The sequence below is a fragment of the Diabrotica virgifera genome, chromosome 1 (assembly GCF_917563875.1).
Source record: "Diabrotica virgifera virgifera chromosome 1, PGI_DIABVI_V3a".
Taxonomy (NCBI): Eukaryota; Metazoa; Arthropoda; class Insecta; order Coleoptera; family Chrysomelidae; genus Diabrotica; species Diabrotica virgifera.
Genome location: NC_065443.1, coordinates 249,162,824 through 249,186,074, shown reverse-complemented (window position 1 = coordinate 249,186,074; position 23,251 = coordinate 249,162,824). Strand labels below are relative to the sequence as shown.

Sequence of the window (23,251 nt, the reverse complement as noted above, 5' to 3'; positions counted from 1 at the left end):
CCCTGCGTCACGTCACGAAGCTGCGTGTCAACTCGCGGCCGGCCTAACAGTTAAAGTTAAACTTTGTCCAATATAAACAAGTATTATATTATATAAATACATGACGTATTAACCATTTTTAACAAATGACAGGATTCCTTCTTGAATTTTGTTATGATTTTGTTGCAATAAATGCTCATAAATAAGAAAATAGGCAATCAGTTTAATCTGTTATTTTTGTCTGACATCTAGAGAGTAATGTCTAAATTTCCGAGAAATTAAATTCGATTAGTTCTGAACTAGTTTTGTCATTGGTATGTAGATGTCACTATTAAATTATTCAATTTATGACGTATATATTATTATTCTGTAAGTAAAATTAGAATACATGACAATATTAGAATATAAGTTATTTAAAATACAATGCTAATATGATATTTATTTACAAATATTTCTTTTTAAAACATAGATAATGCCCTAACATCATATATATTTTATATAATATGACAGTTCCTAGAGGATATGCAATTAGTAATGCACTAACGTCAGTGGCGACATCTAGTTGGTGTTGTTCACATTTTTAGCAATTAACCTAACGCTCTCACCAAATATTAAAGTGCCAAAAACGCTTCCACCAAAATTGCAATTACCATTTTTGTAAATAAAGTATTAATATTTATTTATCTATTTATAAAAGATTTTGTCGAAAATCTATCGTGATACCAAAAATACAACAGAAAATCAAAGGCTTATTTATACAAGTCCATGAGAAAACTATGATATAATTTTTTTTTGTCGAAAATCTACGTTTTTTAGTGTTTACACGATTTCAGGCTACAGATCATCAAAACAATGACGGTTTACCATTTTTATCGAGAGTTTATCATTTTTAATGTTTTTAAGATTCCGCAAAGAATGAATCATGATGAATGATACAGAATGATACAGAAAATCAAAAGCTATAGGTAGTCTATGAAAAAATTATGATATAAAATTATTTGTCGAAAATCTACGTTTTTTGTGTTTACAAGATTTATTAAGAGAAAAGCAATTACACAGAGGCTACAGTTCGTCAAAACTGTTTACCATTTTTACCGAAAATTTACCACTCTACTGTTTTTAAGATTTTGCAAAAATGCAGCAAAAAATCAAAGGCTGTAGTCTATAAAAAAACTATGATATAAATTTTGTAAAAAATCTACGTTTTTTTTCAAGTTTACACGATTTATTAAGGGAAAAGCAATTTATTACAGGTTTACAGTTCATTAAAACAATGACGTTTTACCATTTTTTTGAGAATTTATCAATCTTAGTGTTTTTAAGATTTTGCAAAAATGCAGAAAAAAAAGGCTTATGAAAATTACGATATAAATCTTTTTGTCGAAAATCTACGTTTTTTAAAATTTACACGATTTATTAGGGGAAAAGCAATTTATTAGAGGCTACAGTTCATCATAAAATGAAGGTTTACCATTTTTATCGATAATTTATAATTTTTAATGTTTTTAAGATTCCGCAAAATTACAGCAAAAAAACAAAGGCTATCGTTCATAAAAAAATTATGATATAAAATTATTTGTCGAAAATCTACTTTTTTTATAGTTTACACGATTTATTACGGGAAAAACAATTACCCAGAGGCTACAGTTCTTCAAAACAATGACTGTTTACCATTTTTATCGAAAATTTAACATTATTATTGTTTTTAAGATTTTGCAAAAATGCAGCAAAAAATCGAAGGCTGTAGTCCATAAAATAATTATGATATAAATTTTTGTGTCGAAAATCTACGTTTTTTTAAGTTTACGCGATTTATTAAGCGAAAAGCAATTTATTACAGGTTTACAGTTCATCAAAACAATGACGTTTTACCATTTTCTTTCGAGAATTTATCATTCTTATTGATTTTAAGGTTTTGCAAAAATGCAGCAAAAAATCGAAGGCTGTAGTCCATAAAATAATTATGATATAAATTTTTGTGTCGAAAGTCTACGTTTTTTTAAGTTTACGCGATTTATTAAGCGAAAAGCAATTTATTACAGGTTTACAGTTCATCAAAACAATGACGTTTTACCATTTTCTTTCGAGAATTTATCATTCTTATTGATTTTAAGATTTTGCAAAAATGCAGTAAAAAATCAAAAGCTGTAGTCCATAAAAAAATTAGGATATAAATTTTTGTGTCGAAAATCTACGTTTTTTTAAGTTTACGCGATTTATTAAGCGAAAATCAATTTATTACAGGTTTACAGTTCATCAAAACAATGACGTTTTACCATTTTCTTTCGAGAATTTATCATTCTTATTGATTTTAAGATTTTGCAAAAATGCAGTAAAAAATCAAAAGCTGTAGTTCATAAAAAAATTAGGATATAAATTTTTGTGTCGAAAATCTACGTTTTTTTAAGTTTACGCGATTTATTAAGCGAAAATCAATTTATTACAGGTTTACAGTTCATCAAAACAATGACGTTTTACCATTTTCTTTCGAGAATTTATCATTCCTATTGATTTTAAAATATTTGTCGATTTTAAATTATTTGTCGAAAATCTACTTTTTTTATAGTTTACACGATTTATTACGGGAAAAACAATTACCCAGAGGCTACAGTTCTTCAAAACAATGACTGTTTACCATTTTTATCGAAAATTTACCATTATTATTGTTTTTAAGATTTTGCAAAAATGCAGCAAAAAATCGAAGGCTATAGTCCACAAAATAATTATGATATAAATTTTTTTGTCGAAAATCTACGTTTTTTTAATTTTACGCGATTTATTAAGCGAAAAACAATTTATTACAGGTTTACAGTTCATCAAAACAATGACGTTTTACCATTTTTTTCGAGAATTTATCATTCTTATTGATTTTAAGATTTTGCAAAAATGCAGTAAAAAATCAAAGACTGTAGTCCATAAAAAAATTAGGATATAAATTTTTTTGTCGAAAGTCTACGTTTTTTAAGTTTACACGATTTATTACGGGAAAAGCAATTTATTACAGGTTTACAGTTCATCAAAACAATGACGTTTTACCATTTTTTTAAAAAATTTATTAATTTTATTGTTTTTAAGATTTTGCAAAAATGCAGAAAAAAAAACAATGGCCTATGAAAATAACGATATAAATCTTTTTGTCGAAAATCTACGTTTTTTAAATTTTACACGATTTATTAAGGGAAAAGCAATCTTTTAGAGGCTATAGTTCATCATAAAATGAAGGTTTACCATTTTTATCGATAATTTATCATTTTTAATGTTTTTAAGATTCCGCAAAATTACAGCAAAAAACAAAGGCTTCGTCCATAAAAAAATTATGATATAAAGGTATTTGTCGAAAATCTACGTTTTTTATAGTTTACACGATTTATTAAGGGAAAAACAATTACCCAGAGGCTACAGTTCTTCAAAACAATGACTGTTTACCATTTTTATCGAAAATGACCATTATTATTGTTTTTAAGATTTTGCAAAAATGCAGCAAAAAATCAAAGGCTGTAGTCCATAAAATAATTTTGATATAAATTTTTTTGTCGAAAATCTACGTTTTTTAAAGTTTACTCGATTTATTAAGGGAAAGGCAATTTATTACAGGTTTACAGTTCATCAAAACAATGACGTTTTACCATTTTTTTCGAGAATTTATCAATTTTAAGTATTGTTTTTAAGATTTTGCAAAAATGCAGAAAAAAAAAACAAAGGCTTATGAAAATTACGATATAAATCTTTTTGTCGAAAATCTACGTTTTTTTTTTAATTTATACGATTTATTAAGGGAAAAGCAATTTATTAGAGGCTACAGTTCATCATAAAATGAAGGTTTACGATTTTTATCGATAATTTATCATTTTTAATGTTTTTAAGATTCCGCAAAATTACAGCAAAAAAAACAAAGGCTATCGTCCATAAAAAAATTATGATATGATATAAAAGTATTTGTCGAAAATCTACGTTTTCTATAGTTTACACGATTTATTAAGGGAAAAATAATTACCCAGAGGCTACAGTTCTTCAAAACAATGACTGTTTACCATTTTTATGGAAAATTTACCATTCTTATTGTTTTTAAGATTTTGCAAAAATGCAGAAAAAAAAACAAAGGCTTATGAAAATTACGATATAAATCTTTTTGTCGAAAATCTACGTTTTTTAAAATTTACACGATTTATTAAAGGAAAAGCAATTTATTAGAGGCTACAGTTCATCATAAAATGAAGGTTTACCATTTTTATCGATAATTTATCATTTTTAATGTTTTTAAGATTCTGCAAAATTACAGCAAAAAAACAAAGGCTATCGTCCATGAGAAAATTATGATATAAAATTATTTGTCGAAAATATACGTTTTTTTTTAAGTATACACGATTTATTAACGGAAAAGCAATTTATTAGACATTTACAGTTCATCAAAACCATGACGTTTTACCATTTTTATCGAAAATTTACCATTCTTATTGTTATTAAGATTTTGCAAAAATGCAGCAAAAAATTGAAGGCTGTAGTCCATAAAAAATTATGATATAAATTTTTTTGTCGAAAATCTACGTTTTTTTAAAGTTTACAGGATTTATTAAGAGAAAAGCAATTTATTAGATGTTTACAGTTCATCAAAACAATGACGTTTTACCATTTTAATCGAGAATTTATCATTCTTATCGTTTTTAAGATTACGCAAAAATACAGCGGAAAATACTATTCTGGGCCTAGGCCATAGTCCATGCAAAAATTATGATATAAAATTTTTTATCGAAAATCTACGTTTTTTTAGAGTTTATACGATTTATTGGCAAAAAACAATTTATTAGAGGCTACATTTCATAAAAACAATGACTTTTTACCATTTTAATCGAGAATTTATCATTCTTATTGTTTTTAAGATTTTGCAAAAATACAGCAAAAATCAAAGGCCATGAAAAAATTAGGATATAAAATTTTTTGTCGAAAATCTACGTTTTTTAGGGTTTATACGATTTATTAAGGGAAAACAAATTACCCAGATGCTACAGTTCATTGAAACAATGACTATTTACCATTTTTATCGAGAATTTATAATTTTTATTGTTTTTAATCAATAATACAGCAGAAAATCAAAGACAATATGAAAAAATTATGGTATAATTTTTTTGTCGAAAATCTACTTTTCTTAGGGTTTATACGATTTATTAAGGGAAAACCAATTACACAGAGGCTATAGTTCATCAAAACAATGACTGTTTACCATGTTTATCGAGAATTTATCATTTTTATTGTTGTTAAGATTTTTAAGATTTGACTTGTTAGGTACATGAAGCCAAAATCGGAAACAAAAGAAAAAAAGGGAAGGCCGAGGAGGACATGGATGGACCAGATCCAGAATATAGGTGAAAGGAGACACATGAGTATGAGGGATACGAAGAATGAAGAACCTGGCCACCAATAGAGGCAATTGGAAGAAGTGGATAAAAGGCGGAACCCGACATCCGACGCCCTCAATGGCACTAAGGATTATGAGAAAGAAGAAGAAGATTCCGCAAAAATACAGCAGAAAATCAAAGGCTTAGTCCATGAAAATATTATGATATAAAATTAGGATGACTTTCAGATATAGTTCCTATTTAAACGAATAATTATATATAAACGAAATATTATATATTCCTCCCCAAGATATATAAATGAATAACGTGCAATGAGATTAGAAAACGGAAATAGAAATAAACCTCCATTACATCACCAATTCTCCCACTGTCTTGGGACCTATGTTATTGCATTAACTTATAATAGAGTTTGTTTTTAAACCAGGAGTAAACTAAAAACAGATTCATACCCAAGAAAGTTACTAGAAAAGTCATCAAATACACCTTCTTTTTTGGTTGATCATGTAGGCTTTAGACGGTAATCCATAAATACATTAATCCATTATATTATACTAATACGTAGCTAAAGAGCTCGAAAAACAACTGTTTTTTTTTTGTATAAAAGTAGATTAAAAATTAAAGGAATAACACAAAAAATCTCCGATATATTATTAACATATGAAATCAATTATACTATAATTATATTATATTATATATATTATAATTATATTATACATATTATAATTATATTATATATTATATATAATTATAATATAATAGTGTCAAAAGTTCATAAGAGTGGAGTAAAGTTGCCTGAGGTTGGATCAATGGCACTACAGCCCAAGTCGGGCCCTGGCCTTCCTCAGCATCCGCCTCCAAGTATCTCTGTCCCTGGCTTCTCTCCTCCAGTTGTCCACCCTCAATAAAGCTTTAGTATCGGTTCTCACTTCGTCTATCGACCTCGTCCTTGGTCTTCCTACTGGCCGACGCCCCACCATAGTTCTGCTAAACGTTCTACTAGGTGTTCTGTCATTATCCATTCTTATAAGGTGACCTGCCCAGCGCAATCTTTGTATTTTGCATAATTTGCTATAGAGGGTTCTGTGTAATATTGGTATAACTCGTGGTTGAACCTTATTCTCCAAATACCATATTCGCAAATGGGTCCCAGTATTCTCCTTACTATCTTTCTTTCAAAAGTATACAAACAAGCATTATGGCGCGGTTAATTTGAATTACTTTTCTTGGTTTGGTTGGGTTCGGTTCATGAAGAGGTTCTCCACATCAGGAAGGGTCTGACCTATCTAGGCTGAAGCCAAGCCCCTGCGAGTCCGTCTCCAGATGAGCGGGCACGAATTCGCCGACTTCGTGGGGCTCCCCCTCCCCCTTAGGGTCGATTTCTCATACCTGCGTTAATCTATGGTTCAGTTGAACCAGGTTCACCCGTGATCTGTGGTTTTGTTTGAAATGCATTTCTCATTGTGGGTTCATGTCAGCGCTCGTTCTACAGCTTTCGAGAAATGCCAATAGATGGCAAAAGGTAAAAAACTGTCGCCATTTTGAACTACAATTTTTATGCTGTTTTTGAATAAAGTTAAATTTAAGTATTTATAGTCAAATAGTCATTTTAATAATTATAAATAAATATTATAAAAACAAAAATAATGTTATCATTTATCGTTGGGCTTAATATAATAAAATAGGATATATTTATTATATGACAGCGTTTCGTGTTAATACAACGCATGTGTAGTCCATGGAATCATCTGAACTGAGTTCTGAAATCTTTGAACGGCCGAATTCCACCGTTCAAGCATCGTTCAAGTTTAAACTGCAGTCGGTTGAACGTGAATTGAGAAAGACGATTTTGACTTTAAACTGACGTTTACTAGAAGTTCAGGTTAAACTGGAGTTGAACTCGATATGAGAAATTGGCCCTTAGTGAGCGGCCGTGGAGTAACGGCATAATCGCTGGCCTCATACGCCAGTGCACGTGGGTTCGAGCCCTGCCAAAGACAAACCATTTTCATTTCCAGTAATGACACGAGCCGTCTCACCGTGCCTCGTAGAGCACGTTAAGCCGTCGCGGCGTCGGCCCCCCTGGGCTAGTGTACATCGGCACTATAGTTACTTAAAACAGGGTTAAAGATGTAAATGGCGCCGGAACTGTCCGAAAGGATCTCCCCGGCAAAAATTCCATACGCTATTATTATACTTTTTTTAGTTTAAAAACAGACCGTAGTAGAATCGAAAGGGTTAAGAAAATTAAATAAAACTCTTAGCTATATAAAAATCAGTTTATTTCATTTATGTAAAAATTACAGTAATTTTATATATTTAATGGTAATAAAAAGTCAATCGGTGGTACAAATGTCAAAAAGAGTATTCCACATCTTTGAACAAAGATATAATATATAGGTAGGCGAATATGCGACGTGTCTAAATAATTAGAAAATAGTGTTATTTGTATCACATGTGAAAATAAACAAAAAAAAGTTCCTGGCACATAATGACAATCATCAACCACTTCTAAATACTTTTTTAGCTACCTTTCTTTATTAATATTTTTTGATACCTACTATTGTCTTTGATCTGGAACATCATTTTGTTTTTAAAAACCATGTTCACGCCCAAACTATATCGCTAAATAAATTGAAATATTTAGTTCAAATACACTCCAAGAAATTAACGCACTACCTTAATAATGGGCCATTTTCGAATTTCCTAAACTATTTCTCCGGTTTAAGTGATTTTTTAATATGTTAAAGCCTTATCAAGGCTTAACAATATCGCTATAATAATATTGGTGCTAGGCAGGTAAATTGTCATTGTATACCGGGTGTATCAATCAAACTGTGTTTTTTCTCAAATTTCGCAACACCCTGTGGAATATTCTAGCATTTATGAAATACTGAAATTAAAACCCAACTATAGCCTCAAATTCTCTTAACATATTGTTTTCTGATTCATTCGCTTGTGTTGGATAATAAAAAAATTAGCTACCTTAACAACTAGCCATGTTTTTCATCAATATATCCTCATTTTCTGCTTAGTTTGATAAACAAGCCTAAAATAGGCTATGAGAAATTGACAATTTAATAAATCTCAAATTGTTAACAGCCAAAAAGTTTCTGGTTTGTTGTGAAAATTAGTAGATTTATTATTTATAATAAGTTTCAAGTATTTCAAGTTAGTATTTTTTTTTTGTTGTTTGGTGGAAATGGCATGCGATACAAGGAATTTGATCCGCGGTGAGTGTGTTCAAGCAGTGACCTTACATGGCGAAGTACTTAGCTATCATGCTATCGACTCTTTATATTGGTATCAATTTTTTGCTAATGCACGATAATGCAAGACATCACACGTTGCACGAACGGTAACCGAATATTTACAACAGGTAAATCTTCGAACTTTGAATTGGCCACCGCTTACCCGATCGAAAATTTGTGGCACATAATTGGCAGAAGACTACGACAGTGTTTGCCATCCTCTGGAATCTTACAAGAGTAGAAACAGTAGCTCTCGAGATTTGGAATGTTACTGATCAATATCAAATAGCATATCTCATTTGTACTATAAAAGTGCATATCTCTTTTATTATCGAACAAAAGCGAATGAATCAAAAAACAGAATGTTAAGAAAGCCTAAGGCTACAATTGAGTTTTAATTTCAATATTTTATAAAAGCTAGAATATTCCTCAAGGTGTTCCTACCTTTTGAGAAAAAAACACAGTATGATTGTTACACCCAGTATACAATGACATTTAGCTTTCTAGCACCAACATTATCACAGCGATACTCATAAAGAATATGTAACAAATTAAAAAATCACTCAAATCGAACAACAGGTTTAGGAAATTCAAGACATTAAAAATTTCCCAATTTTAAGATTGTTCGTTAATTTCTCGGAGAAATGTAATTCTTAATATACGAATAATAAAATTGTTTAAAAAATAAAAATCACTAACCAACACTTTAAGCTGCCATAAGTAATTGGTCAAGCATCATCTGTTAATTTATATAAAAATGATTTAAGTCAACTGCCAAAATGTGTCTAAAAGTGAGTATGATTGCCGAACATATGGCAATTCTGTATACGAATTCAATCTATGGACACTTTGTATGGTTAATATTGCACTACCAGGAAAATATCAAGTCTTTTACTACCGTCTAATCCTAGATAAAGTATTAAGTTTCTTTTGTGAATTGAGCTGCCATCATTAATAATCTTTATTAGGCACATTTCATTTAACAACTCAATAGAAATTAGTCAAAATAGAAGATCTACTAAAGGACTAAGGCAAATGGTGTATCAACAGTGTTCTAGAATAAATCAGCATCTTTACTGTTAAATTTTAATAAGCTGAGTACCTTCCGTAACAAATTACGGAACAAATTACTATATGTTAATATCTAATATCAAATATACCGATAATACTGTTGTATTTGCAAATACCATAGAAAAGAGCTTCTCTATATTGCAAAGTGGTATGTTCAAAACAAACACGAGATCTGCAAAAAACTTAGTATATTTTAGGGACATGATAAATAAAAAATGAAGATTAGGAGACAGATATTGGGTGGAATGCATAAAACGTAGTACATGCTAATGCTTCAAGTATGTACTATATTTTTGAAGATTTTAAATGCTTTGTAAGTGTTTTACTACACGTTCAAAGTCAAAGCATTTAATGCTTTGTAAGTGTAGTAAAATCTTCAAAAATGTAGTAGATACTTGAAGCATTAGAAGGTACTACGTTTTATGCATTCCACCCATTATTTTTTGTTTTGCCATTGCAAAGAATGCTTGAAGGACTTGGAATCACATTACATGTAATAGTTGTCTGAAGCAGAAAAGGCCGTTTAACTGAACACAACAGAATCTGATGTCACTTTGTCATCTTCTCAAATTAAAGAATTTTAACAAGTTATATCAAATAAAAAAATTCTGGCAAGAAGAGGTGAATATTTACGGAATAATCTGCTGAAACCGAAACAACCGATTGTATCAAACTTAGCTGGTAAATCAAGATTCTATAAAAAATTTTAAAGGCCCAGAACTATTCAGCAGCATCACGAAAGATGATAATATAATAAGTGCGATTCAAAAGTTGCTGGAAAATTGTCATAACAAAAAATGCAGAGAACTAATTTAAAGAAAATCATTAGTAACACTGAAAGAATGATGTCTATGAGTTTAATGGATTAAAGACGATCACAGATCCGTGGATGAGCCTGGAGACTGCCAACTGGGGAATTGTAGGAAGAAACTTTCATGCATCTGTTTTGTGAAATGTTAAGTGATATGAGACACACCAAGGATTGAGCTACGAGGAATTCTTAAACTCCTTATAAGAAAGTCACACAGTACTTCTTAGTAGAGTTAAACAAAGGAACAACGGTTCCAGACACAAGTAATGTCCCGCCCGATTTAGGAAAAACAAAGAAGATTTAAAACTTAACCGATCTCGAGAAACTCTAGTTAATAATTAACATGTCAAGTGCACTTTCACCGTTACTACATCACATTTGAAAATGTCTGATGAATTAGCAGACGAAACGTTAAAAAGAAATAATTAAAGACCACGGCCTGTAAACTGGAATCTTTTGAATTATTCATATCATTCATATTCATATCTTTTCGTCTTCCTTGTATTACGAGAGATGTCGCTGTTTTTCGTCTCATAAGGTGGAAACATTGCATCGCGATGTTTTCCCTTAAATAGGCAGGATTGTTGTTGTTTCTTTCAGAGTTGTGACTGCATAGCTTCACTGAGGATGCATAGATGCTGAAATAGCTATATGGAGATGGTGGTCCAACTCTGAATCAAATAAAAACAAAAACCGCCTTTACCTTTTTCATATCATTTAAGATATAAAATTTACTGTTGATACACCTTAAAACTAAATTAGTTAACTTATACACAATAAATGCACTGGTATGGGGTCTGCATTCACCACAAAACATATACACAAATAAGTCAAATGAAGCTAGAAACTGTAAATTAAAACGGCAATCAAAATTAGTCGAAAATCAGTAGATGATGTAACTGCCTAAAATAGAAGGCTTGAACTTTAACTAAGACTACACTGGAGATCAAAATAAGGTTCGTTTGCCTTCCATTCCTCATCTCCATACTACTCTATGGAGGCTTGTTATATGATACGTTATGGAGGATCATTTTCCAAATTTTTTGGCATTTATATTCTGTCTTTTTATGTATTTTTTTAATTGAACTGTAAAAGTGGTGAATACTACCCCGTAAAAACTCTAAAACACCACATAAATGAGGGTTATCACAAATAAATAAATAAAAACACACGAACAAAAAATTTGAAGTGGAATGGATTACCTTGTTCTAACCGTGCTGCTAAAAATTAATAATCTAAAAGAAAAACAAGTATAAAAAATTTCACCTATAGTATAATCAGTTCTGCAGCTGGAATTTGATTTTGTTTAGGTTATTTGTTTAAAAACATGTTCAGTTTGATAAACGACTACTTAATTTAGATACGAGTGACTTCTTATCGTGAATATCAAAATTCTATAGACATCAAAACCGGACAAGTACTAGAAAAATGTGATTGTTTTCTGGTTCCCTGGAGATGAATGTAGAGTTTTTTACATACATAAATGTTGATGTAAAGGTAAGTAAAGAAACGCTTTGGCAACACTGTAATTGTGACTTATATCGGAAAAAAAGTTTATTACTGATTATTTAGATTATTTATATATATTAAATTGCAAATATTATAATATGGTGAAATTGTATGCAGGCGAGTCTTAGTTACACTAGAATAGTTTTTTTATTTCGGGACTTTACTTAGGACTTTACTTACACTCAAAATTTACAACACTACAGTGTTGCCGCACTGGTACCGCGTAATTATTTTTCTCGAAATCCTTAGATGTGAGTCAAAACAATTAAAGACGATTTATTATAATATACCAAAAGTAAACTACCGAATTATGTTCTTATAAAACATGTTTACGATTTATCTTTGGAAAAATCAAAATCTGTAAATATCTTTGCAGGATTCTGAAAACATTCTTTCGAAACTTTGCTAAACGTTATGAGATTGAAGTAGGTTCTTAATTGGGCAAGAAATGGCATCTGCAGGAAAGCAAGTTGACAGCATATAATCATGTACGCATTTCTTAGTAAATTGCACGAAAAATAATGTGAATATACACACATCAAAATGGTCTAGGGGACAAGAAATGAAAGTCGTTTACTTTCAAGATCAAATAGTTTTCTGTTAAAATAAAATTTGTTTATTATTGGTTGGTCATATCATCATCATTCTCTTTGCCTTATCCCTATGCGGAGTCCGCTTCCCTAATTGCATTTCTCCACACAACTCATATCTTGGGTCATAGCAATGTTAATCCCCTTTACCAACATGTCCTGCCTTATCGTCTCCCCCCAGGTCTTCTTTGGTTTTCCTCTCCCACTTCTTCTTGGAATCTGCACTTCAGCTATTCTTCGTATTGGGTGATTAACGTCTCGACGTTGAACATGACCAAACCATCTTAACCTATGCTCTCTCATTTTGGCATCAATTGGTGCCACACCTAGACTTCCCCTAATATACTCATTTCTAATGTTATCCTTCTTTGTCACTCCACTCATCCATCTAAGCATTCTCATTTCCGCCACATGCATTCGTTGTTCCTCTTTCTTTTTCACTGCCCAACATTCAGTTCCGTGCATCATAGCCGGTCTTATGGCTGTTTTATAGAATTTTCGCTTCAGCTTCATTGGAATTTTTCTGTCACACAACATACCACTCGCTTCTTTCCACTTCATCCATCCAGCCCTAATTCTACTGCATGCATCTCCATCTATTTCTCCATTACTCTGTAATACCGATCCTAGGTACTTAAAACTATTGCTTTTCACAATCATTTCACCATCCAAAGATACCATTTTATTTGTAGTAACTCCATCTTTAAATGAACATTCCAAATACTCTGTTTTTGTCCTACTAAGTTTTAAACCTTTTTCCTCCAGAGCTTGTCTCCACTGTTCCAGTTTTTGTTCTAAGTCTCTTTCACTATTTCCTATTAACACTACATCATCAGCATACATTACGCACCATGGAATACTACCCTGTAGTTTCGCTGTTATCTGGTCCAAAACTAATGAGAATAAATAAGGACTAAGCACCGAGCCTTGGTGCAATCCTACTTTCACCTGAAATTTATCAGTCTCTCCCACACCTGTCCTAACACTACTCGTTACTCCCTCATACATATCTCTCACAATCTTTACATATTCGCCAGGGACTCCTTTCTTATTGAGTGCCCACCACAGAATCTCTCGAGGAACTCTATCATATGCTTGCTCAAGATCAATGAATACCATATTATGAGCGTTGGTCTCTTTATTCTTGTATTTTTCCATCAGTTGCCTTACAATGAAAATTGCAACTGTTGTTGATCTGCCCTGCATAAAGCCAAATTGATTATCGGATATTTCGGTTTTTTCACGTATCCGTCTATCAATTACTCTCTCCCATATTTTCATAGTGTGGCTAAGTAGTTTTATAGCCTGTAGTTTGTGCATTGTTGTATGTCTCCCTTGTTTTTGTAGACAGGTACTAATATACTGCTTCTCCATTCGTCTGGCATTTGTCCAACTTCCATAATTCTATTAAATAGACCTGCCAGCCAACTTATTCCTGTCTCTCCCAATGCTCTCCAATTGGTTGGTCATATCTTTTCACAATTTACTATGTCGGTTTGTGTTTTTGTTGATCTTACAAAAAAGACAATTTTTTTTAAGTTTATTTATTCAACTTAAAAGTGGGAGAAAAATAGGCGCAGCAAACTGGCAACGGTTGGCAATGAATAGGACTGACTGGCGTAATAGACTTGGGAAGGTCGAGGCTCTTTCATAGGGATGTAGCACCATTACACTTTTTGCTGCAAGTGTAGTTAGAATTTGTTGTTATTGTGGTTTTAACTAAATTAATATGCAAAGAAATCATCCTGATCGTGAAATACATCTACGAGCTATTGGTATGATACAGGGTGGTATGAACAACCGCGACGTGGCAAAGCCGCGCATTCTACCAAAAGTACTATTGGACAGTTATGGCAGCGTTTTCAAGAAACTGGTGATGTAAGGGAAAGATATACTGCTCCAACAAGAGCAACACAACCGGTACATGGTAAGTTTGTTCGCCTTCAGGCATTAAGGAACCTCAATGTTCCGGCTAGCCAGCTAAGAAGTGAGCTTCAAAACATTCATAGCATTAATGTCTCTACTCATACTGTTAGGAATATGTTCTCTCTCTCTCTTTCTCTCTTGTCGTTTCCCCATTACTGAGAATCGTGATTTCTTCCAATATTCCCAACAATGTTTCTCCATTGGTCTCTATCTTCAGCTGCTCTAAGAGCTTCGCAGAATGAGTTTCCAGCTGAATTCTTTATTTGGTCGGACCATCTAGTTGGTGATCGTCCTCTTGATCTTCTCCCCGGAACGTTTCCAGAAACAATTAATCTCTCCAAACTGTCGTCACCTCTGCGAACCACGTGACCAAAGAATTGCAGAATTCGTTGCAGACATATTGTGGACAGCCTTTTTTAATATTGAGTTGGTTTAGAATGGAAACGTTTGTCCTATGAGATGTCCAAGGTATGCGCAGCATTCTTCTCCAGCACTACATCTCAAACGCATCAATTCTTTTTCGCTCGCATGCGCGAAGAGTCCAAGTCTCTGCTCCGTATAGAAATATTGAGAATACAAGGGCATTCATCAGTCTCATCTTGATATTTTGAGAGATAGATCTGTCTTTCCAAATTTTCGCATCTCATCGCATTTTTTGCCATACCAATACGTCTCCGAACTTCTGCTTCACAGCTACCATCGTTAGTTATACTAGATCCGAGATAGATAAAGGTGTTTACTATCTGGTATTCCTGTAACATGTTAGTCAGTTGAATAGTGTCGAATCTGTCGACCACCAATATGTTCCATAAGTGTAATCGTCATGCTAGACGTCCCATTAGAGTTTCAGTATTATCTCATGGGAATCGCACAATGAGATTAGAATGGGCCGAAGAACATCAAATTTGGCAAGAACGAGAATGGTCAAATATTATTTTCACTGATGAATCCAGGTTTGGTTTACGACTCGATTCACGAAGATCAAGGGTGTGGTGACCACCTGGCAACGCCTCTCACTTGAAAACTGTTCAAGAAGTTGACAGATAACAAGGAGGAGCTTGGGCTGGAGTTTCAATAGGTTTTCGAACTGATCTCGTTCATATTGAAGGATTTTTACAGCAAATGAATATTGAGATCATATTCTTGAACCTATTGGTCGTCTAAGTCCTGCACAATTCGGAGAAAATTTTGTGCTGATGTACGACAATACGCGTCCGCATGTTGCAAGAACCGTGAGAAACTTTTAGAGCAGAACAATATTCAGGTATTGCCCGGGCCTGCTCAATCCCCTGACTTTAATCTCATTGAGCACGTTTGGGATATGCTAAACAGACATGTACAACAGCAAGGATAAGTGTCCAAGACAAGGGAAGCGCTGCTAAGCTGTATGCAAAAGCAATGACAACAAATTGAGTAAGACGATATTGACAATTTGATAGGAAGAATGCCAGATCGACGTCGAGCTGTCATTAATCACAGAGGTGGTCATCTTCTTCTTCAGTGTCATAATCAGGTGCCATCATAACTATTTTAATTTTTGAGGCAGTAGCTCTAAATAGTTGTTTTGAGCTGCATACAAACCATTCTCGCAGGTTCTTCAGCCATGAAATTCGTCTTCTTCCGATGCTTCTTCTGCCATCTATCTTTCCCTGCATATGGGTCGCAGGATGCCATACTTCTCGCCCCGTATCACATGTCCGAGATACTGTAGTTTTCTTTCTTTAATTGTAAGTTCAACTTCCTTCTCTTTACCTATTCTTCTTAGTACTTCGTTGTTCGTAACTCTATCTACCCAGGAAACCCTCATAGTTCTTCTATAGGTCCACATTTCAAAGGCGTTAAGTCGTCTCATTGTCTCTACATTTAACGTCCATGATTCCACTCCATAGTATAGTACACTGTATACGTAACATTTTGTTAGGCGTACTTTAAGAGCTAATGTTAAATCTTTGCTACATAGGATCTTTTTTATTTTCATAAAATCAGAACGTGCTTTTTGACTTTTATTTCTGCAGTTTAGACATTATTTTCTATCATAAGTGTTCCAAGGTAAGTGTACTTTTTTACTCTTTTGATCTGCTGGCCATCTACTATTAAGATTTCGTTAGTATTATGTTTGTTTTTACTAATTTTCCTAAACTTCGTCTTTTTGATATTGAGAGAGAGTCCCTACTCCCTACTACACCTTACTATTTTACTCATGAGTCTTTGCAGGTCTTGTAAACTATCGGCTATTATTACTGTATCATCTGCATATCTGATGTTGTTAACTAAGACTCCATTTACTCTTATGCCGACTGTTTCATCTTCCAGAATTTCTCGCATTACCTACCTCTTCAGAATAAGCGTTAAATAATAGAGGTGATAGTATGCAGCCTTGCCGGACTCCTCTCTTTATTTCCATTTCTTCAGATGTTTCTTTTTCAATTCTTACTATTGCTCGCTGATTGTAATAGAGGTGTGTTATTAGTCTTAAATCTCTTTCTTCTAGGTTTTTAGTTTTCAGAATTTCCATGAGTCGATCATGTTTTACTTTATCAAACGCTTTATTGTAGTCCATAAAACAGACGTAAAGAGGACGGTTAACATCCAAACATCTCTGTGTCAGCACGTTGAAGGAGAATAATGCCTCTCTGGTACCCATACCATTGCGGAACCCATATTGAGTGACACTAATATCCAGCTTCAGTTTAGAGTGTATTCTGGCGTGGATAATTTTCAGCAGAATTTTCAAGGTATGTGACATTAAGCTTATGGTTCGATAGTCACTGCATTCTTTGCCATTCACTTCCTTTGGCAAACACACAAATGCTGATGTCAACACTTCTCTAGGAATCATTCCCGTAGTATAGATAGCGTTGCACAGTTCTTCTACTATTATGTCCAGGTTTTTCTCGTTGACCAACTTTATCAGATCGCTAGGTAATTCATCTGGACTAGCAGATTTATTGGTTTTCATAGAGTCTATTGCCTGACTAACCTCTGATTTGGTTATCTCTGGGCCCACATCTCGGGTTTGGCTATCTACGGATGTACTAGCTTCTCTCTAGTCATGAAATAGTTCCTCGATGTACTCTTTCCATCGTCGTAGTTTTCGTTCTGTCTCCATTATAATATTTCCATTTTTGTCGAGCAATATATTTGAGGTTCTTCTATTTCCTATTCTGGCTAGTTCTTTGACTTTTTTATGTAGGTCGAAGTTGTCATATTTGTTTTGCAGTTCTATTTCTTTACATTTTTCAGAGAAGTAGGTTTTTTTAGCCTCCCTTATTTTTCTTCTTATTTGGTTTTGAAGCTGTTTATAGCGGTGATCATACACTGTACTAACAAGAGCCTACGACTTTATTTTTAAATTTTAGTTGAGAATTTTTGTTTAATTATTTTTTTCAATTTTTTAAACCCCCTGTATACATCGATCGGTTGTTGTGTTATTCACAATTTATCGTTAAGCAGCATCCAGATTTGTTGCATTGCCATATTTTCCAAATAAATTATCAAATTACCATTTAATTATTTTTTGATCACTGTGTCCCCTAGACCTAGACCACTTTGATGTGTGTATCAAGAAATAAAATAGTAAACAGAAAAATCAAATAGTAACATTAGATATATAACACTCAGAAGATGGGAGAATAACGAATAAAAAATAGTGAAGATGAGGGAGATAGAGAACTAAAAAGACAAAGGCTCAGATCATGTAATATTAATATAAGCACGTACCTACAGGTATTAAAAATTGTAGACGGTTTATAAGAAAGAGAAAGGAATAGAGCAAAATACATGAATGATGAAACGAACACATGAACGAGATATAGAAAGAGGGGAGGGTAAGAGATAAGTTGAGCGATCTGTTTCTCTAGGGTTCGCAATTATTAGGAAAAAGTTCAGTTATACCACAAAGTTATTTATCAGATTTGGTAATAAAGATAACGACGAAACTTAAGCTCAAAATAAAGTATAGATATAAAAAATCTTATTTCTACATTATGTTGGGTGTAAAAGTAATACAAAAATGGCAATGATGCTATGTGAGAACCCTATTTACCTATTTAAAAAAATACGAAATATTTAGCAAGAACCGAACGTCTGGATCCCTTGTTAAAATACCGTTCTAATTTTTATAGAGATTCAGAGTATCGGTTCCCAAAACAATTACTTATAATAAACGGTTTGGCATATTCAACCCTTCATAGAACATAAAAAAGACATAATAAATACAGAGGGTTGAATATACGGACCCTGTTTTTCGAATATTTCACTAACATTACAAAAATATTTTAGGTCCTTTTATTTACATAATTTTCTTTAAGTAGCTCGCAGTTAAAAGAGGAATTTGACGAGGAGAAAGCTACAGAGACAGTCTATCACAATATATCCTAAAAAGTTACATAGAAAGAAGAGTAAAATAAATATAACACAATATTATATTAGTATAAAAAAATTCCTCGCTTAACTGTCTTGATATGCGGACTATACGATAATTTTTTTAAGTATATTATTCTTCAATTCCCGAATAGTTTATTTAATATCGAATGTTTGTATCGAGCCGACTGGTTCTATCCAGGAAAAATGGGATTCTTTTTTAAATATCAACCGAAAAGAATTTATGTTTTATTTTATTTCTAGGTTCGCTTAAATGACACATCAAGAAATATCGGCAAACAATCGATTTACATAAATCAATTAAAGTAAAAAATCGAATTGTACAACATATTATGAAAAGAGCACTTGAAAGATAGGAAAAGGGAATCTCAATAAATGGCCATAAACTAAACAACGTTTCGCAGACACAACCCTTCTTGTAAATAGTCAAGCAGAGCTGATTGATCTTATACGACTAGTCGGAAAAGAAAGTCAAATATTTGTTCTGCAATTAAACATATCAAAGACAGAGATCATGATACTGGATAGACTACATAACAATCATCCACACATAACCACAATTGACCGGTTTGAGGCTGTGAGCTCATACTTATATCTGGGATCATTAATCACAAACACAGGGTCACTACAAGAAGAAATAAAACTGTGATCTAGCAAAAGTTGCCACAGAAAAATGACCACAATATGGAAAGACTGTCAAATTTCAAGAGCGTTAAAGATGAGGTTAATCAACTGCTTAATATTCCCAATACTATCCTACGGATGTGAATCTTAGACCCTAAGAAATTCGAAAAGAAGAACGATAGTTGCCTGCCACTGAAATGTTCTGTTGGAGACGAATGATACTAATTCCTTGAACCGACCGTAACCGTAGGACCAATAATTCAATTTTAAGAGAGCTAAAAGTTAGCCAAAGACTCTCCAGTAAAGTCCATCTCCAACAATTAAAATACTTTGGACATGTTATGAGAGCAAACACAGAAAACATGGGAAGGACTCATTATACAAGGAAAGGTGGAAAGCCGAAGATCACGAGGAAGATCTCCAACAAGATGGATCAATAAAATTACAGGAATATGCAAAAACCTATGCATTTGTTAAAAGAAATGACCAGAGACAGAGATCTTTGGAGACGGACAATACACGACATCACGTCGACCTACCACTACAATCCCTCCGGGGGGTCAGGATCGAAGAGAGAGACTAATGTGACAGTTTGGCGTCATGCAGTATCTAGACTTTCTCTTTACTATTGCATTGTACGTTTAATTACATCAAATATGAAGAAAATATAAAATAAGAACTGAAAAAATATCATTGCCCACGTTCAAAATCGAGAAAAAGAAATATGTATGTAAATATTGACTTGTTGACCAGATGTTATAAACAAACATGGCCTCCTTTTTACTCAAAGTATACCTCATACTCAAGTAATTGTTTATTTTTATTAGGAATGAGTCTTTTAGATTGCTGGTTCTACTTTAACAGCAGCAATCTTTAATGTTACTCAATATCAATAGTACATCTTCAAAAATAAAACGAAATACAGGTCTTCTCTCTTCTCAAAAAAAGTGGTAAACACTACGAAAACTATATTTATGAGGTAGAAATAATTAAGTAAATGCAAAAGTTACATATACGTTACGTATACGGAGCTGGAAAAGAAATTCAACTTAAAATAATTGGTCTTCTGAATAGCCCGATCAAGGAACACAAAACTTTACGAAAACCTCCAAACAAATAAAGGAAGGATGAACATTTGGGAATAGGTAGTTGACATTGTCTATTATTATACAAGAAAAAGTTTACAAGTCTACATCCCCTCCATTTTATAAAATGGAGGGGAATAACCCCTTCTCGGGGGTGAAAATATACATTCAAAATAAGTCCGGAATTGCATAAAATGACCAATTCTAAGCAACTTTTGTTCTATAAAGTTTTTTCACTAAGTCAATACTTTTCGAGTTATTTGCGAGTGAATATGTTCATTTTTAACAAAAAAAACATGCTTTTGGACGGTTTTTTGCAAATAACTGAAAAAGTATGTATTTTATCGAAAAAAATATTCTTAGTGAAAATATAGCTTATAAAAAAGTGAAATAAATGGTGTATGCATGAAGTCTATTGACCCAGTTGAAGCAGAGTTGTTGCTAATGAGAAGTAGGTTCTTCTTCGTCAAATTTCAAATCGAATATTTCAACGTGAAATAACCAAAAAACGGAGCACATTTCGGGGAAAACTCATTGCAATTTTTTTAAAATGTTTGAAAAATGTTTTATTTTTGTTTTTTAAAACTGAACAAATGAAATTTACAGATCTTATAAAGAATACATAAGCAAAGTAATTTGTGAAGCGGTAACGATTAATTTTATTTGGGATGCTAATTAGGGGGTGATTTTCGTGATTTTTTTACCAAGAAATAAAAGCGACCAACAATATTTTGAGCATAACTCACTATCTTTTAATGTTAGAAGTTAAAAAAAAACAAAAAAACCTTTTTTTAAACACTTTAAAATAGTTATCATGAGTTTTCCCCGGAAAGTGCTTCGTTTTTTGGTTATTTCACGTTGAAATATTCGATTTGGAATTGGACGAATAAGAACCTACTTTTTATTAGCTACAACTCCGCTTCTACTGGGTACACATATTTCATGCATACACCATTTTTTTCACTTTTTTATAAGAATATTTTATAAGAATATTTTTACTAAGAATATTTTTTTCGATAAAATACTTACTTTATGAGTTATTTGCGAAAAACCGTCCAAAAACATGTTTTTTTTTTGTTAAAAATGAACATATTCATTCTCAAATAACTCGAAAAGTATTGACTTAGTGAAAAAACTCTATCAAACAAAAGTTGCTTAGAATTAGTCATTTTATCCAATTCCGGGCTTATTTTGAATGTATATTTTTTAACCCCCGAGAAAAGGTATTACCCTTTTTGTAAAATGGAGGGGATATAGAATTGTAAACTTTTTCTTATATAATAGACAATTTCAAATGCCTATTCCCAAATTTACATCCTTCCTTTTTTTTTTGGGTCAGATTGTTCTTTGATCGGGCTAGAATGATCAACTGGATCCCGATAATGAAATGAGTCGACCAAGCCAGGAAGGCCTTATTGAAAATTATTCGGAAGTTTTGGAGCTATCGTGGATTAGATATTCAAGCCAGCATCCATTCTCAACTGTCTTACAAACTTTTAGCTTTCTGGAGAAGAAAGATAGAATAGAATACTGCTAACTAGGGAAACATTTATGGAGAGCACGAAGCTTTTAATACTGGAAAAAAATGTAGAGAGTAAGAGAAGCTACAGTTTTTTAATATGATACCTTTCGAAGATGCAATTCAATTTCTCAATAACCGATTACTGTTTGTAACTTTAACAAAGAATCGAATAGCACTCAGTATTTAAACAAATTTATATAAATCGATTTTTCAAGCTTCGATTTTTCTTTTTGTTTTAAACTAAAAGTGACCGAAACATACATTTTTATACAGTTTTTCGAAAAAGATCTGTATCAGAAATAATACAGTAAAATTTTTCACAAATAAAACGTTTTAGCTCAACTACACGTCGAATAGTTAATAATCACGTCGTTCCTATCTAAATTTCACTTAAATTCAAACTTAACAGTTAACGTCATCCATTGGTACAGTGGTCATCTTATACTATCCAAGGAAACGGGTCCTTCTGGTCGTACCCGTGTGAGGTTTGTGTCAGACTGAGGTCTGTTGTACGCCTCCTAGATAGCTGTTAAGTGGTTTGTGCTCGGACTCGTTTTCTGAATCTTCTATTTCGCAAAGGTTTGTGGAGAGATCGCTTATGCTCGGGCAGCCGAGAAGGGAATGTCTTTCTTCTGAAAAAAATACAAAATATTATTAGAAGAGAGTTTACATACGAGTACAAAACATGAACCTCTCTAAAGGGACAGTTGTTTACTAGAGTCTATTTAGAGGGGTTCCCCTCAGGGCCTGCAACCCACATAGTTGGGAGTACTTCGTTGCCATGGTGTAAAATCAACTAAAAGTTCAAAGATCACATAATATTAACTATAACCATGTAACATGCTAATATCATTACAGCATTATCAGATACTTTAATGGCTCAACCATATATACCTACCTTGTAAGCAGGCACTGATGATGTAATTATCATTCCGAAAATGTTCTGTGATAATTTTTAGTAAATTAATTCACTGATACTACTTTTATTTTTCAATATTCATGTTTTTAGGTCCTTTTTTAAGTTTTCGAACAGTTTCGCTGATACAGAAAACTACTTTCATACGAACCCAAACTTCGGAACATTTTCCATTATGTTGGAGCCTGTTTTTATACAAAAACAAAAATGTTAAATGTGCTCCAAGGGAAGCA

The 23,251-nt window shown here is 32.6% G+C and overlaps 1 protein-coding gene across 1 annotated transcript in view; it reads right to left on the bottom strand.

The window, feature by feature from the left end:
• Nucleotides 1-16,199: 16,199 nt before the first annotated feature.
• Nucleotides 16,200-23,251, bottom strand: part of LOC114329572 (fat-like cadherin-related tumor suppressor homolog) — a 495,287-nt gene continuing 488,235 nt past the window's right edge. Inside the window, exon 25 of the mRNA XM_050663310.1 lies at nucleotides 16,200-22,734. Coding sequence (XP_050519267.1) covers nucleotides 22,595-22,734 — 140 coding nt within the window. The 3' untranslated portion in view covers nucleotides 16,200-22,594. The remainder of the gene's footprint in view (nucleotides 22,735-23,251) is intronic.